The following is a 15,025-nucleotide window of genomic DNA, read 5'->3' as shown; positions in this document are numbered from 1 at the left end:
TCTTACTGGCATAAGATCCTCAACTCTGACGGCCACAGGGAGTGTTTATTGCTTAGGCCCTGGTCACTTAGATACCTTGTGCGATATTTGCACAGACTTTAACACTCAAGCTCTAAGTAACTGCCAAAACAAACTTATTTTGAAGGGCCTTCTTCCCCAGTCTGCTGTTTCTTCTGCTGTATCCTTCCAAAGAGTCAGGGGCTCAAACTCCCACTAAGAAATCTAAGGAGCCCAGAGAGCACCGCAGATGCTCTTTCCCAGTTTTCTACCAAATCTTCATCAGAACCAACCTTAAAGTTGTTGGACCAGAAACCTTCGGATCCAACACAGCCCTCAGATCCAGGAGCAACCAGTTGCATGTCAGATCCGATGACATTATCTTCTTCGATTCCAACTTCAATGATCCGATTGGCTCCGACTCTGTTGGAGGATGATGGATCTCAGACCCAAAGTGGCAAGCATCTGATCCAAGGGGTGTTGGTTTCAACTCCAAAGCTTTCAAAGACATCATTGCCCCTTGGTGCTAGCCAGCTCTGCTTTGATTCCCCCTTCAGACCGAGGGATCCAGGAAGGTCAAGGGTTGTCTGCTTAGAGAGCTTTGGCTCTGGAGGGATTGCAGTTGACCTCTGAGGGTCCCTATGCATTTTAGGTGGTGAAGAAGGGTACTCTCCCGGGCAAGAGCTGCAACAACTCTACCTCCTTTGGATCCTAACTCTGCCCTAACTTCTGTACCTGAGCCTGCTCATCCTCCATCTCTGGGACAGCCAGTCCCTAAGAGCTTTCAACCAGCTCCACCCACGGAGCTCCCTGTTTCTTCCAATACCTCCCCGGAACAGCACACCAAGATCGTCCCCTGCAAGAGACTGTGCAAAAGGAGGCACTTGGATTCCCCTCCGGTATCTTTGACAGAGGACACTGACTTCAATGAGGGTGAAGGGTCCCCAAGATTTCCACCTGAAGATGTCTCGTTTGGAGACCTCCTTGAAATCTTACGCCAAAAAGGTGGTTGGCCTACCCAAAGCTCTTCCTCAGAGGAAACCTTCAGGTCTGGCCCATCTACATTTTGGGTGACCCCTCCTGCGGATGACCTCATAGACCTAGTCTTCCACAGGGCATGGAATTAGCCGGACACCGTGGAGCCCATCCCAAAAAGAGCTGACAAAATTCTCATTGCCCTTCATAGGTTCATAGGTTAGTACTAGGCTAACTGCCCTTGCGAGCCATTTTAAGCCTAGCCCAACTATCCCTTGTGAGACTCAAACCCTGCACCTTGTGTTTTTTAAGGCAAACACCTTAACCATTAGACCACCCTCCCAACACCTCACTGAGGAAAAAGTAGCCTGGTAGATGCCATGGTTGTTGTGGCAGCCATGAAAAAGGAGCTAGCTGAACAAAGCTACACTGTTCATTACCCTGACATTAACTCTAGAGCTTTGGACGGGTTAGGAAAGGGGGTGTTGCACATCAGTGATTTTCACATTGCGATATCTGAACTACTTGGCTTATTTTACCAGGTTACTGAGGGACTTACTAAAGGAACTCTGACACTGCTCCAGGGTCCATGTCTCAAGAGGAACAAAAAAACATTTTCTCTAGGATGGCCTCCCTGCAGTTGATCTCAGATGCATCCGTGAGGCTAATCTCGCATGCTGCAGAAGGTACCTCAAGAGCCACCAGTTCAGGCATTGCCAAAAGGAGACATACCTGAATGCAACTTTGTGATTTTACAGAACCATTCAAGACATCATTCATCAGTGGACCATTTGATGAATCATCATTTTTTGGCCCAACCATGAAAGACGCACACTCCCGCTGTGAAAAGGACAGAAAGACCTTTTCTGCCATCAGAATCTGATTTTATACCTCACAAAGGCCTTTTTCCAGGAACCAATGTGGAGGTAAGAAATTGTGGTTCAAAAAATCATAAGGGTCTTTCCAGGATTCACCAGCAGATTTTCCCCTAGAGGCAGAGGGGGGAAATAATTATAATGGTAGACTCTGTCCACGTGGCAGTGAAGGTCTGCAGAACCAAGGATCTAGAGATTCTTAGAGAGATCCTTTCATTGCTCCTGAACACCTTTCTGGAGGCAGTTTGGGGGCACCTATCTTTGCACCTGAATGCTTGGCTAGCCATTACAAATGACCTTTGGGCGCAATGAATCGTATCTACAGGATATTGCATTCCATTTTTCAAAAATCCCAAGCCAAAAAAAAAATCTCCCAGATGTTCCACCCAGAGGGAGTCAGTAGCCTTAGAAATTACAGAGCTGCTAGGAAAAAGGGTCATCCAGGAGGTCCCACCAGACCAGAAAGGATATGGAATTTACACAGAGATCTTTTTAGTGCCAAAAAGGGGGGGGGACCTGAGACAGATCTTGGATCTGGCATCCCTTTACAAGTCCATAAAGAACTCGAAATTCTGGATGTTCACAGTACAGTTTGTTCTTACCCTTTCTCTAGAAAGACGACTTGATGTGCTCTATAGACCTTCAAGGTGTGTGCTAACATGTCAAAATGGACTGGCACTCCTAGAGTTTTCTCTGCTTCTGGCTGGGAGACGGTCTTTACCAATTCAGAGGTCTGCCCTTTGGTCTTAACATGACCCCCAGGATATTCACCAAATGTATGTCAGTAGTAGCAGCTCGCTTGATACTGCTTGGATTAGGAGTCCTTCCTTATCTGGACGACTGGCTCCTAACTGCATCAATCAGGCATCTTGCTCATACAAGCCAGAAATTATCTGCTTTATCTAGGGAACACATTGGGGATCTGTATTAACAAAAGTCTCAGCTTCATCCAGTCCAAGTGATTGACTTTATAGGGGCACGTCTGGACACATGTAGTTGTCTAGCCTTCCTACCTCAGAACAGAGTTTTGCCCTTAAGGTTACATACCAAACAAATCCTCACCATTTCTTCGCCACCAGCAGAATTACTTTTCAAAACACTGGACTCTATGGCTGCCTCTATAAGTATCTAGAGTGTGCAAAGACTCCCTATCATTGTGGCTTCTCTCAAGGGAGTTTGAGTAAGGACATCTGTTTATTCTTCCTACCCCCAATGCCATGTTGACCATGGACACATCCCAGTTGGGGTGGGGAGCATTACTTGGGACAAAATATTCAAGGCATGTGGTCGAGACAGGAGACCTCACTGCAGATCAGTGTTCTAGAGATGAATAGTGCTTCTAGCATTACAGGCATTACAGAGCTTTCATCCTTTAGGAACTGTTGCTGTACAAACAGACAACATGTCAGTAGTCTAGTACATCAACAAATGGGGAACCCGGTCTTACCCCCCTTTGTCAAGAAGCAGTGAGAGTTTGGCAGTGTGCAAACTGCTGCAACTGCTTTCTAGTAGCAGCACAGATACCAGGGAAAATCCAATATTCTATCAAACAGGCTAAGCAGAACTATTCTGATGCCTCACAAATGGTGTTTGTCAGTTTGTGGCAGACAACAACCCACGAATGGAGTCTGCCTTGCTGTGACCTCTTTGCATCCTTAACCAAAACAAATGCAGCAGGTTATTTACCCTAATCCTTCCTCAGGTGCAATCAACGAGAGAAGCTCATTCCCGAATTTCTTCAGAAAGTGCAAAGATTGAAGAGCAAAGCAATCCCCATTGTCCCCTTCTGTCCTCAACAAGTCTGGTTTTCCCTCCTTTGGTCTCATCTGATATATGTGGCCTCTGGATGCTGGACCCAAGCCCAGACCTCCTATCACATCCCTCAGGGCAAACTCACGCAGATCTAACTGGCCTCAAATGGACTGTGTGGTTTCTCCACTTCTGATGATGGCTAGACATTCCAGGCTCTCCTCTCCAGTTAAGAAAATCTTGGTGTACTCACAAAGCCTCCACAAGAAAAAATTACAAAAACAAATGGAAATGTTCTTTGTGGGCTCATCAGAAATTTTTAGATCCCTTTACCACTCCGATACTAGCAATTCTTGATTTCCTTCCCCCAGTCTTTCAGGATGGAGCAAGCTGTTCCACTGTCAAAGTTGAGTTGGCAGCCATATCCAGTTATCAAATAGGTAAAAACTTATCTTCCTTACTTTCTTCCAAATTGTGCAAGGCCTTTCTGATAGGTATCTTTTTACTTAGGCTTCCAGTCAAAGATCCCTGTCATCTGTTGGATCTCACTGCATAACTGCAAACTTTAGTTCACTTACTCTTTGAAATGTCTGCCAAAGTAGACCTCAAATCCTTGTCTTGGAAAACTGTATTTTTGGTGGCTATAACCTCGGCTAGAAGAATTTCAGAATTACAGGCACTTTCTTCCAGATTCTTTCTTACTTTTTCACAAAGACAGAGACATTTTGCGTACAAAGCTGTCCTTTGTACCGAATGTTGCTTCTAAACACAATATCAACCAATTTATCAATCTTCCAAAATTCTTTCCTAACTTTCAGAACAGGGGTGAATATTTTCTTCACCTTCTTGATGTGCATAGACAATTGCATTTTTATCTGGACAGAAAAACTTTAAGGAAATCTGATCAATTATTTGTTTCCTTTTCCAAAGTAAAGGTGGGAAAACCTGTTTCCAAGACAATTCTGGCAAAATGGATAACGGATTGCATTTCTTGTGTTTACGTTGCTGAAGATATTGCCCCACCTAGCTATGTAAAAGCACATTCTACTAGATCAGTGTCCACCTCAGCAGCTTTTTGGTCTAGAGTATCCATTGGTGATTTGTACTGCTACTTCCTGGTCAAATACTTCTACCTTTGTTACGCATTACAAATTAGATATTGTATTAGGAAATAGAGCATCTTTTGGTTCTGCGGTGCTCCAGAATATCCTTCCCTGAGGACCTCCCAAGATCAGTGTAGCTGGCGACTGTCCCACAGGTCGAGGAACAAATGAAAATGACAACATCCAGTAAAGAAGTTGTGTACTCACCATAACATTCCATCTGTGTTGTCCATTTTCATTCTTCCTCAACCTCCCCATCCCCCTTCCCTTCTGGGAAGATTTATGGAGGTGTTTCAGGAAGCACTGTTCCAGTTGAGCCCCTGATTCTGTCTTTTCTATCTCATGATAAATTTTTTATATACGTATGTGTTATGGATATTCAGCTGCAGCAAACTCGATTTGAAGTTATCTGGAGGACAAGGGACATCATGGGTAAGGGAGGAGCTCAAAATTCTGATCCAGTCTGTCTGGGCCAGTATTTACAGTTTATTTTGATGCAACAGTTTACAGAGTTACTTTCAAAATTCTGGTATAATTGGGATGTGATAGCATAAAAAAGGAAGGGAGAAGTTGAAACAGCAGTCATTTGTGTTTAATTTGTGTTTGCATTTTTTTCCATAGATGTGACTGCTATCATATTTGTTGTGGCCAGTAGTAGTTACAACATGGTTATACGAGAAGACAATCAAACCAACCGTCTTCAAGAAGCACTGAATCTCTTCAAGAGTATCTGGAACAACAGGTTCATAAATGGCTATAATGTATACATTCTTAATGTGAAAATGTACCTGAGTATTGGAATTTATTGCAAACTGGAAGTTGGAAATATTGGCAATATTTGTTTTTGAAAATCTTGCTTAAGTTTTTTACCTGAATTCCTTAACTAGTTAGTCATTAGCTGTTTAGTTTGTCATGGCAGTCAAACCTGAAGTAACTTCTGTACAATAAAGTTCTATTGAATGTATACACCTGTAATTTTTAGCTTAATTTGTGGAGTAAGGCATTTGTGCATTTCCAAAACATACAGATCATCCTAAATCTGTGTGAATGTTGAAGTCATTTCAAAATGACATTAATGAAAGTACTTGTGACATTCCCTTTAAAATATATGTAGTTTTTTTGTGAAAAAAGTGTAAAGGAAATATTTTGAGGAGTTTTTCTGGCTAGTGCCATCTGTAAGAATGTAGATGTATTGCTGTTGCTTTTGTAAGATTTCTGCCTTTTTAATGTAGGATTTGTGGCAGAGAGAGAGAAATCACAGAATACAGTCCAGATGATCCCTTATCAAGAAGCATTCAGGGTAGTGGAGAAGCTAGTGAGAACGGATAGAGGTTGGTAGTTGATGCTGACTCACGCATCCTGGGGATGGCAGGCAGTCCTGTCTCTTGCACGGTCAGCACATGAAAAAAAAAAAGCATCACTATGGCCTTGCCATGTTAGCGGTACACAGTGTGTGCGCATGTGCACATGCTAGCCGCCAGGAGTGTAGTTTACGCTGTTGAAAAATTCCATAGCTCTGTATCATGAATGATACAGCTTAAGTGTGCGTGGGCTGTTGTGCAGTTCTTCAGCCTTTGATCTGTTTGGGTGCATGCATAAATGCTAACTGCTGTAGTTTACAAGGGAGATGAAACTGGACCCTCCCCTCTGAGACTAAAACGTACCCTACCTCAAGATCAGAACAGATGAGAGGGTGCAGAGTGGGTCACGCAGCACCTTCATGGTTGCCTTAAATGATGGCTGCGTTCCGCTGGGTCTTATCTCGTGCAGCAGAAGGGCACTCACTGTTCAGGCCATGAATAGGCTCGATTTATTGGAGGAGGCTGATGGTCAGCAGGCAGGGCAACAAAATGCTGAAGAACAAAATCTCCTTCCTCTTAAGATCGGTTTGGAGGGCTTAAAACTTGTTTTTCATCAGCTGAGGTAGGAGTCTGTTCTGTACTATCCTGTCATGTAATCTTCCTGAGGTATTGCATTTTCAGACTTTTTGAAACTGGCTACTTACCCAGTTAAGTAACAAGCAAATAACATGTCTAATTTCATATCTGTAGGCATGCTTTCAAAGGACGTGTGTTTGTGTGTGTGTATACACACATTTGTCGGATAAACAAACCGGTGCTTTCAGCTGTGACCTGTACTACAAGGACAGATACTGAATATACTTGGATGTTTTTTTTATTTTTTTTTTAATGTAGAGTCAACATTGCCAGCTTTGTAGAAGTGATGTGAAACACTTATTTGGAAAGTCTCCAATCCCTTTGCTCAGAAACTGAAATTAGAGCTTTCCCCCTCAAAATCCTGCTTCCCCCAAATTATCTTTCAGAAGCCAGTAGCAAAAGTGGAATGTCAGGTAATTGGTATTGCTTTCTTTGTATTCTCTGTGACAGAGATTATGGTAGTTTAAAAGTCTTCCAGGATATAGTTTTTATTTTTTTTTCTTTTGGCTGGTTCCATGTATTGGTCTGGAAATGACCCTTATGGATGTGATCTCCATGCTTGCATAAGCAGTTATGTGTGCTGTCTGCCACCAACTTGGTGCGTCTACTGTGCATTTCAGGTTAAATCAGTAGTGATTATCTGCCCTTTTTGTTTTCTTTTTAATATTTTGATGGCAGGAATTATTCACATCTCACCCATTTTCTTCCAGCCTTGTGAAGCAGCTTCTGAAACATGCTGCTGCCTACATAGTTCAAGGTTTTATTTGGTATTTAGAACTTGCGTCGTCAGAAGTTTGAGACCGAAGTATGCCTTTTTGAACAGGGCAAACAATTCTACATCATTTGTTTTTGCTCACCTTAGATGTGTGACTAATCCAGTTTGTCTTGGTAAAACCTTGTCATTCATTGCACAGGTCTTACTTTTGATAATCTTATTAGTAATGCTGTATTGTGTAGCATAATGATCTGTGTTGCATCTTTGTAATAGTTTTGCTGTTAATACATTTTGACTAGTTGTCTTTGTACCTTTCAGAAGAAGAAATAATTGCAATGTAAAAATGCCAGACAGTAATTTACTGATTTGGGAGGGTGCAAGTATGGTTTTATAGCTTTACTTATCTGACCTTTTCCTGTGGGTACATTTTAGCAGTACACCTTTATCACTTGTACAGGTTTCTGGTGTCTGGCGCTCTTGATATGTGAAAGAGTTTAGTCTTTATAGGTTCATAGGTGTTTACTAGGCTAATGACCACAAGGGACTTTTTAAGCATAGCCATGCATCCCAAATCTCTGACAAGTTCTGATAACCTTGATAAGTGTAAGAAGGGGCTTGGGAGATGAAACATTTACAAGCAGGGGCCTGGGAAATGAATCATTTAAAGGTTGCCTGTTTTCATTAGTGACTTATTTTGGTTTTCCCAGTTAGGGGTCACCACAGTGGATCACCTGTCTGCTCATGATTGGCTGTGGAGTTTTACGGTGTCGAGTTGCCAGCCCAGCATCCAACCTTCCACAGAAGATGCACACAATCATGCCTAGGACCAATTTAGACTGTCCAGTCCACCTACAGCATGTCTTTGGGATGTGGGAGGAAACCGGAACACCCGGAGGACATCCATGCGACCACAGGGAGGACATGCAGACTCCACATAGAAAGGCACCCCAGCCGAAGATCGAACAGGAGAACCTCTTCCTGTGAGGTGGCAACGCTAACCGCTGCACCACCGCGGCTGCCCTTATATAAAATATATATCTGTGTATAACATGTACTGCAGTTGTACCCAGCACCATACCTCCCCACCCCTTAGTGCAAGAGATCTGGGCAAAGGCTGCAAAATGTGGGGGGGGGGGGCAGTGGACCAACACTAGGGACACAGTGTACATCTTGCAGGTATAAATGTAGAATGTCGCTACAGCAACAGGGTGTGTGTCAGCATACATGTTCAGAAGGATGTCAATTATGAAACTGTAATGTATGTCATCATATACTGACAGACATCCCCACATGATCACAGTGATTCACTACAGGAAGGAATAAAATGATACTGTTCAACAGACCAGAAATATGGACAGTCTGGAACAATCTGGCCAGTGACAGGTATGCTCAGAACAGCTTAGTGCAAGAAAGCATAACCAAACAATATGTTTTTAAAGACAAAGTGGAAAGGTGAATAATTCATATATTTATTTAAATGAGGTTATTGTGTATTTACAAAGTTTTTTTATGAATGTTTTAAAAAATGCATAACAGATAAAATATTTTTTATGCTTGTTGCACTTTAAAAACAGTGACATCACTACTACAATAATGTATTTAAGGGGGGAAATTTTGATTGTAAGTAGATTCTGATGAAATCCCTGGTTAAGGGAAGAAAGCGCTCAATCCGTTTGTAATTTGGATTAATAAAGTATCGATGGATGATTCCTAGCTCTGGCAGTGTGTTTTTTATGTTTTAACACTACACATCTGCCAAGTAGCTGGACATAACATCCCATTAGGGAAAATACACTGAGCTACTAGCCAGGTCACCAAGCAGTATCCAAACTACAGGCAGAATGACGCAACAAAAAAGCAATCTTGCTATGGGGGAATACACATGTAATTGCAAATATACCAGGCACTCCAGGGATGTAACAGCACTGAGAAACAGACACCAGTGTGAAAGTGCATACAATATAAGGAGTGTGTGCACCAAACTGTCAGTGCCAAACCAGGGATGAATTTCCTGTTCTCTATCCAGTTGTCCAAGTTGCACTTGAATTGTGTTGGGGAGGAACTCTGCTTCAAAATGATAGGGAGCCTGGTCCAGAGACTCTGTAATACATACCTGTCTCTCCAGTAGGTCCTGTTTATATCACAGGCAAAGTTTAAGTCTTTAGAATGGGTACTTCTGGTGCTGTTGGTTTTGTGGATATGTAGGAGGTCCATCAGAGTGGGGTCTGACAGTGCCCTATATGCCAGGCATAGATCTCCCATCAAAAGCCTGTAGGAGACTGAATGCAAGGAATAGGGCCTTGAGGTAGTCTGCATAGACATTTTGTTAGCTACTGTGTTCTGTGGTGTCACAACAGGTGATAATCTCCGTACGTGTTTTCTGTAACTAATGCTTTGACCAGTAGAACTTGAGTGAAAACATTGGACTTCAATTATCTTATTTCATTTTTGAAGGGGGCTGTCATTGTCTTCTGTTCATGTCAAGTTGCCCTAGCAGACACGGTCCTTTCTTCCATCATGCTAAAAAAAAAAAAAAAATTATCACATGGATGACTTTCAGTCTTTTTTCAATGTTTCCATTTTAAGATGTAAAACGGCTGAAAACAACTCCTGAAACCGTCACTCAAGATGGCAACCCGACCGTCACTGCTATGCTTTAAAAAATAGCGTGGTAGGCAAACTCGAATAAGGCAAGAAAAATCTCAGTAATCATTTAATAAATCCTCACAGCACGGTAATGTGACAATAATTCCAAAGTGTTAAGTGCTTTCATCTGCGCACTGCAGACTTCCTTAGAATTGCTGATATGAACTCAATACCATTCATTTAAAACCTTTTTGGCGCCATTCAATACATTGAATTTAAAGTGCCAGTACTCGAGTACTCGTAACCATAAATAAATCAATTCATTCATAAAAATAATTATAGTTTACACTAAACTTGTATACCCTACAGTTTAAAACCTGTCTTTAAAACTTGATCTCATAAATACTATTATGTAAAAATAAAAACATAAATAACAGTACTATCACAATATATAAAAAATACATATTCGGTAAATTTGATAATCAAAATACCAAAAAAGACTGAAACCATATACTAATAACTAAGCTGTAATTTGTTAACCTAACAAAATAAATGGTTTGATAGAAATAAAATCATTTATACCTGGCTCCCTTGTAGCATCTGTCAACATCTGCCAAATACTTTCTTTTTTACTCAATAGGGCTTTGAAATTACCCCCCCTATTTGAAGTAATAATCTGATCAATAATGGCAAACCTAAAACTATGTTGATCACCTTGTTTCTCTATATGTCTGTACAGTGCATTTTTTGTATGTTTCACCTTTATTCTGTACATGTGATCGTAAATACGTCTCCTAAATTGTCTGTCTGTCTTGCCAATATAGAATGCAGGGCATGATGTAAAACTTGGACATCAACAAGGACTCGAGGATTTTTGTAGTAGTTTAAGGAAATATTCAGGGATGACCTGGGATCGTACAAACCTCATTACTGATATGATGGGGATTATCTTGGAGAACAACTTCATATATTATGAAGGGTAATGCTTCAAACAGACAAGGGGTGTAGCTATGGGGGCAACTTGTGCCCCCATATTTGCCAATATGGTTATGCTAGAGTGGGAAAACCAACATTTATTCAGCAGTAAATATTTCAAATATGTCTCCTATTACACCAGATTTTTGGATGACATGTTTGTTTTGTGGAAAGGGCCAGTTGAAGTTATTAATGAGTTCATTGATTATTTGAGTAATACGAGTAGTTTCCTCAAGTTTACACACAATGTTAACAATGAGGGTATTCCGTATTTGGATGCATATATAAGGCATACAGACACAGGATTCCAATCAGAGATATACAGGAAGAAAACATTTTCTAATGGTTATTTGGAATATACAAGTCATCATCCTAAGCATATGTTAAAAAACATATTTAAGGGACAATGTATAAGAGCTGCTAGGATGTCCTCTGATTATGATGTTATGGTTAAAGAAATTGAGTTTATAACCTCTATGTTTGTTAAAAGAGGTTACCCGGAGTGGTTACTTAAGGATGTCTCAGGATATGTTATAAATGAATGGGGAAAAAAATACCCACCTATATTAGGGATAGGCCAGGAGGACTTTAACGGAAATTTAGAAACAGTCCCAATTAATAGTTTGCACACTCACATATTCACCGTACGTGAATGAAGTTATGAATATTATTTCTAGGTATTGGAAGAATTTAGTTGAAGTAATAGAAATATTGGGGGATAAACCATGTTTTGTGTACAAGATGGGTATGAATATTAAGAGGCTTCTACAGTTAGGCATCACGAAAATAAATGGTTACAATTCTAACAAAGCCACCACGAGATGTGGATCATGTGATCAGTGTTACTTGATTAATGAGAGAGATGGAGTAAAACTACAAGATTTAAATAAGACTTGTATTAAATTTAGAAAAGGGAATTGGAACAGTAGAAATATCATTTACCTGGCAAGTTGTACATCATGCCCTGCGTTCTATAATTGGCAAGACAGAGAGACAATTTAGGAGACGTATTTATGATCACATGTACAGAATAAAGGTGAAATTTACAAAAAATGCACTGTACAGACATATAGAGAAACAAGGTGATCAACATAGTTTTAGGTTTGCCATTATTGATCAGATTATTACTTCAAATGCGGGGGGGTGGGGGGGTAATTTCAAAGCCAAGCCCTATTGAGTAAAAAAAAGTATTTGGCAGATGTTGACAGATGCTACAAGGGAGCCAGGTATAAATGATTTTATTTCTATCAAACCATTTCTTTTGTTAGCTTAACAAATTACGGCTTAGTTATTAGTATATGGTTTCAGTCTTTTTTGGTATTTTGATTATCAAATTTATCGAATATGTATTTTTTATATATTGTGATAGCATTGTTATTTATGTTTTTATTTTTACATACTAGTATTTATGAGATCAAGTTTTAAATGCACCAAATGTCCAAAAAGCACAATGAAGTTCTAGTAAAGCAGTCACGATCCAAGATTCGATATCCTTTTATTCAAACACATAAAATAACTACTGGTTTAGCGCTTTCATCTACGCAATCGTAGACTTCATCAGAACACTAATTTCACATTACATTGACCTATATATACAGAAATAACCGCCAAAATCTTACAATTAATTAATTAAATATGCTTATTGGCTTAAAGCCACAGATATTTCTTAAGATACATTCATAAATTCCTAAAAAAAACTTTGTCCCTTATTTAATGGTTAGTTATATAAAATATAACACTTACATATGTTAAACTATGTATTGTAGAAATTCTAAAAACTACTTCATTCATTCATAAATATTAACTATTGCACATATTTTTAAAATTAATATATAAACATAGTATACTAACATATATTAACACACTTTAACTAAAAACCACATTTCAAAATAAATTCCTATACCTTAAAACCACAGTTATAATTTATTAATACGTAAATTCATAACATGTTTTTTATATATTCTATATATATTTTAATGTATGGTACTTATAATATTTACTTAAAAATATTGATTGTAAACATTAATTTCTTAAATGTGGTTTAGTGGGTATGCAGTCATTTAATCCTGGGGGTGTTGCTGCATTTAACCTAATTTGCCACTTAATTTCCTTCTCTGAAACAAGTGCCTTAACATCACCCCCCCCCCAAGGGTTCTGTTTTACCACTTCCAAAATACCAAACAAGAAGCCAACACAGCCTGAACTACTATTTAAATGCCTATACATGGCATTGTTGGTATCTTTTTTACGAATGCAATACAAATGGTCATATATTCTATCTTTTAATCTCCTGTCCGTTTTACCCACATAAAAATGATGACAGGAAGAACATATTGCTAAGTATATCAGATGCTGTGATTGGCAATTCCCTTTGCTAAAATTAATCTTGCTTCTTAAAATATTATCAAGTACTACACTCTCCTTGTCTATAATACTATAACACTGATTACAGTGTCCACATTTAGTGGTTCCACCCTTTCCTGAGTATATTTGTTTATGAATAATATTAGACCTTGTTTCAAATATTCTCTTAAGGTTATAATCGGTTTTATATACATAAGATGGCCTCAGTCCCAATTTGTCATTAATACTATCATCACTGGTGATTATATTCCAGTTATTGTCAATAATCTGTTTAATTTCCCTTGCCTGTTTGCCAAACTTTACAATACATGCCCTTTGAAAGTTTTGACCACCTTGTACTGTACTAGAGTTACTAGCTTCCACATTTGTCCTTTTGGGCGATGGTCCTACACCCAAAACCGGGGTATATTTTTTTCCCCACTCTTTAATGATAAACATAGTAACATCCTTCACTAGGTCTTCAGGATATCCTCTATCCAAAAATAACTTCCTCAAAAAGACCATCTCCTTAAGGAAATCCTCCTTAACCTTAAACTAAACCCCTTTTAAGAAATTAACTTTTAAGAAATTAATGTTTACAATCAATATTTTTAAGTAAATATAAGTACCATACATTAAAATATATATAGAATATATAAAAAACATGTTATGAATTTAAGTATTAATAAATTATAACTGTGGTTTTAAGGTATAGGAATTTATTTTGAAATGTGGTTTTTAGTTAGTGTGTTAATATATGTTAGCATACTATGTTTATATATTAATTTTAAAAATATGTGCAATAGTTAATATTTATGAATGAATGAAGTAGTTTTTAGAATTTCTACAATACATAGTTTAACATATGTAAGTGTTATATTTTATATAACTAACCATTAAATAAGGGACAAAGTTTTTTTAGGAATTTATGAATGTATCTTAAGAAATATCTGTGGCTTTAAGCCAATAAGCATATTTAATTAATTAATTGTAAGATTTTGGCGGTTATTTCTGTATATATAGGTCAATGTAATGTGAAATTAGTGTTCTGATGAAGTCTACGATTGCGTAGATGAAAGCGCTAAACCAGTAGTTCTTTTATGTGTTTGAATAAAAGGATATCGAATCTTGGATCGTGACTGCTTTACTAGAACTTCATTGTGCTTTTTGGACATTTGGTTTGTTGCGAGTTCTAGTTTTGGTGCTTTAAGTTTTAAATACAGGTTTTAAACTGCAGGGTATACAACAAGTTTAGTGTAAACTATAATTATTTTTATGAATGAATTGATTTATTTATGGTTACAAGTACTGGCACTTTAAATTCAATGTATTGAATGGCGCCAAAAAGCTTTTAAATTAATGGTATTGAGTTCATATCAGCTGTTCTGTGGAAGTCTGCGGTGCGCAGATGAAAGCGCTTAACACTTTGGAATTATTGTTACTTCATGGTGCTGTGAGCATTTATTAAATGATTTATTACTGAGATTTTTTTTTTCTTGCCTTATTCGAATTTGCCTACCATGCTAATTTTTAAAGCATAGCAGTGATGGTAGGGTTGCCGTCTTGAAGGTTTCCATTTTGAGGAAGCTGCATGATTTTAGTTTTTCTGAGCATCAGCTGTGTAGTTTTGTTGGCAGCTTTAATTACCCTTATGAGATGCCTTGCCAATTGGTAGTCCTTTGAGTTTAGCTTAGAAGAACATGGAATTTTAACTGGGTGTACTCCTGCAGCAGTTAGTAATATGAGATGTAGTGTCCTTTCACTATTTTT

At 38.8% G+C, this 15,025-nt stretch overlaps 1 protein-coding gene across 2 annotated transcripts in view; it reads left to right on the top strand.

Moving 5' to 3' along the window:
* Positions 1 to 15,025, top strand: part of GNAS (GNAS complex locus) — a 2,418,861-nt gene that overhangs the window by 1,898,442 nt on the left and 505,394 nt on the right. For both annotated transcript variants that reach the window (XM_044089970.1, XM_044089971.1), the window contains exon 9: positions 5,321 to 5,441. In XM_044089970.1, the coding sequence (XP_043945905.1) occupies positions 5,321 to 5,441 (121 nt within the window). The remainder of the gene's footprint in view (positions 1 to 5,320; positions 5,442 to 15,025) is intronic.

Source organism: Protopterus annectens, chromosome 12.part0, assembly GCF_019279795.1.
Source record: "Protopterus annectens isolate FY-2018-M chromosome 12.part0, PAN1.0, whole genome shotgun sequence".
Taxonomy (NCBI): Eukaryota; Metazoa; Chordata; order Ceratodontiformes; family Protopteridae; genus Protopterus; species Protopterus annectens.
The sequence above is the reverse complement of the archived record's forward strand: the minus strand, read 5'-3'. Positions and strand labels throughout refer to the sequence as shown.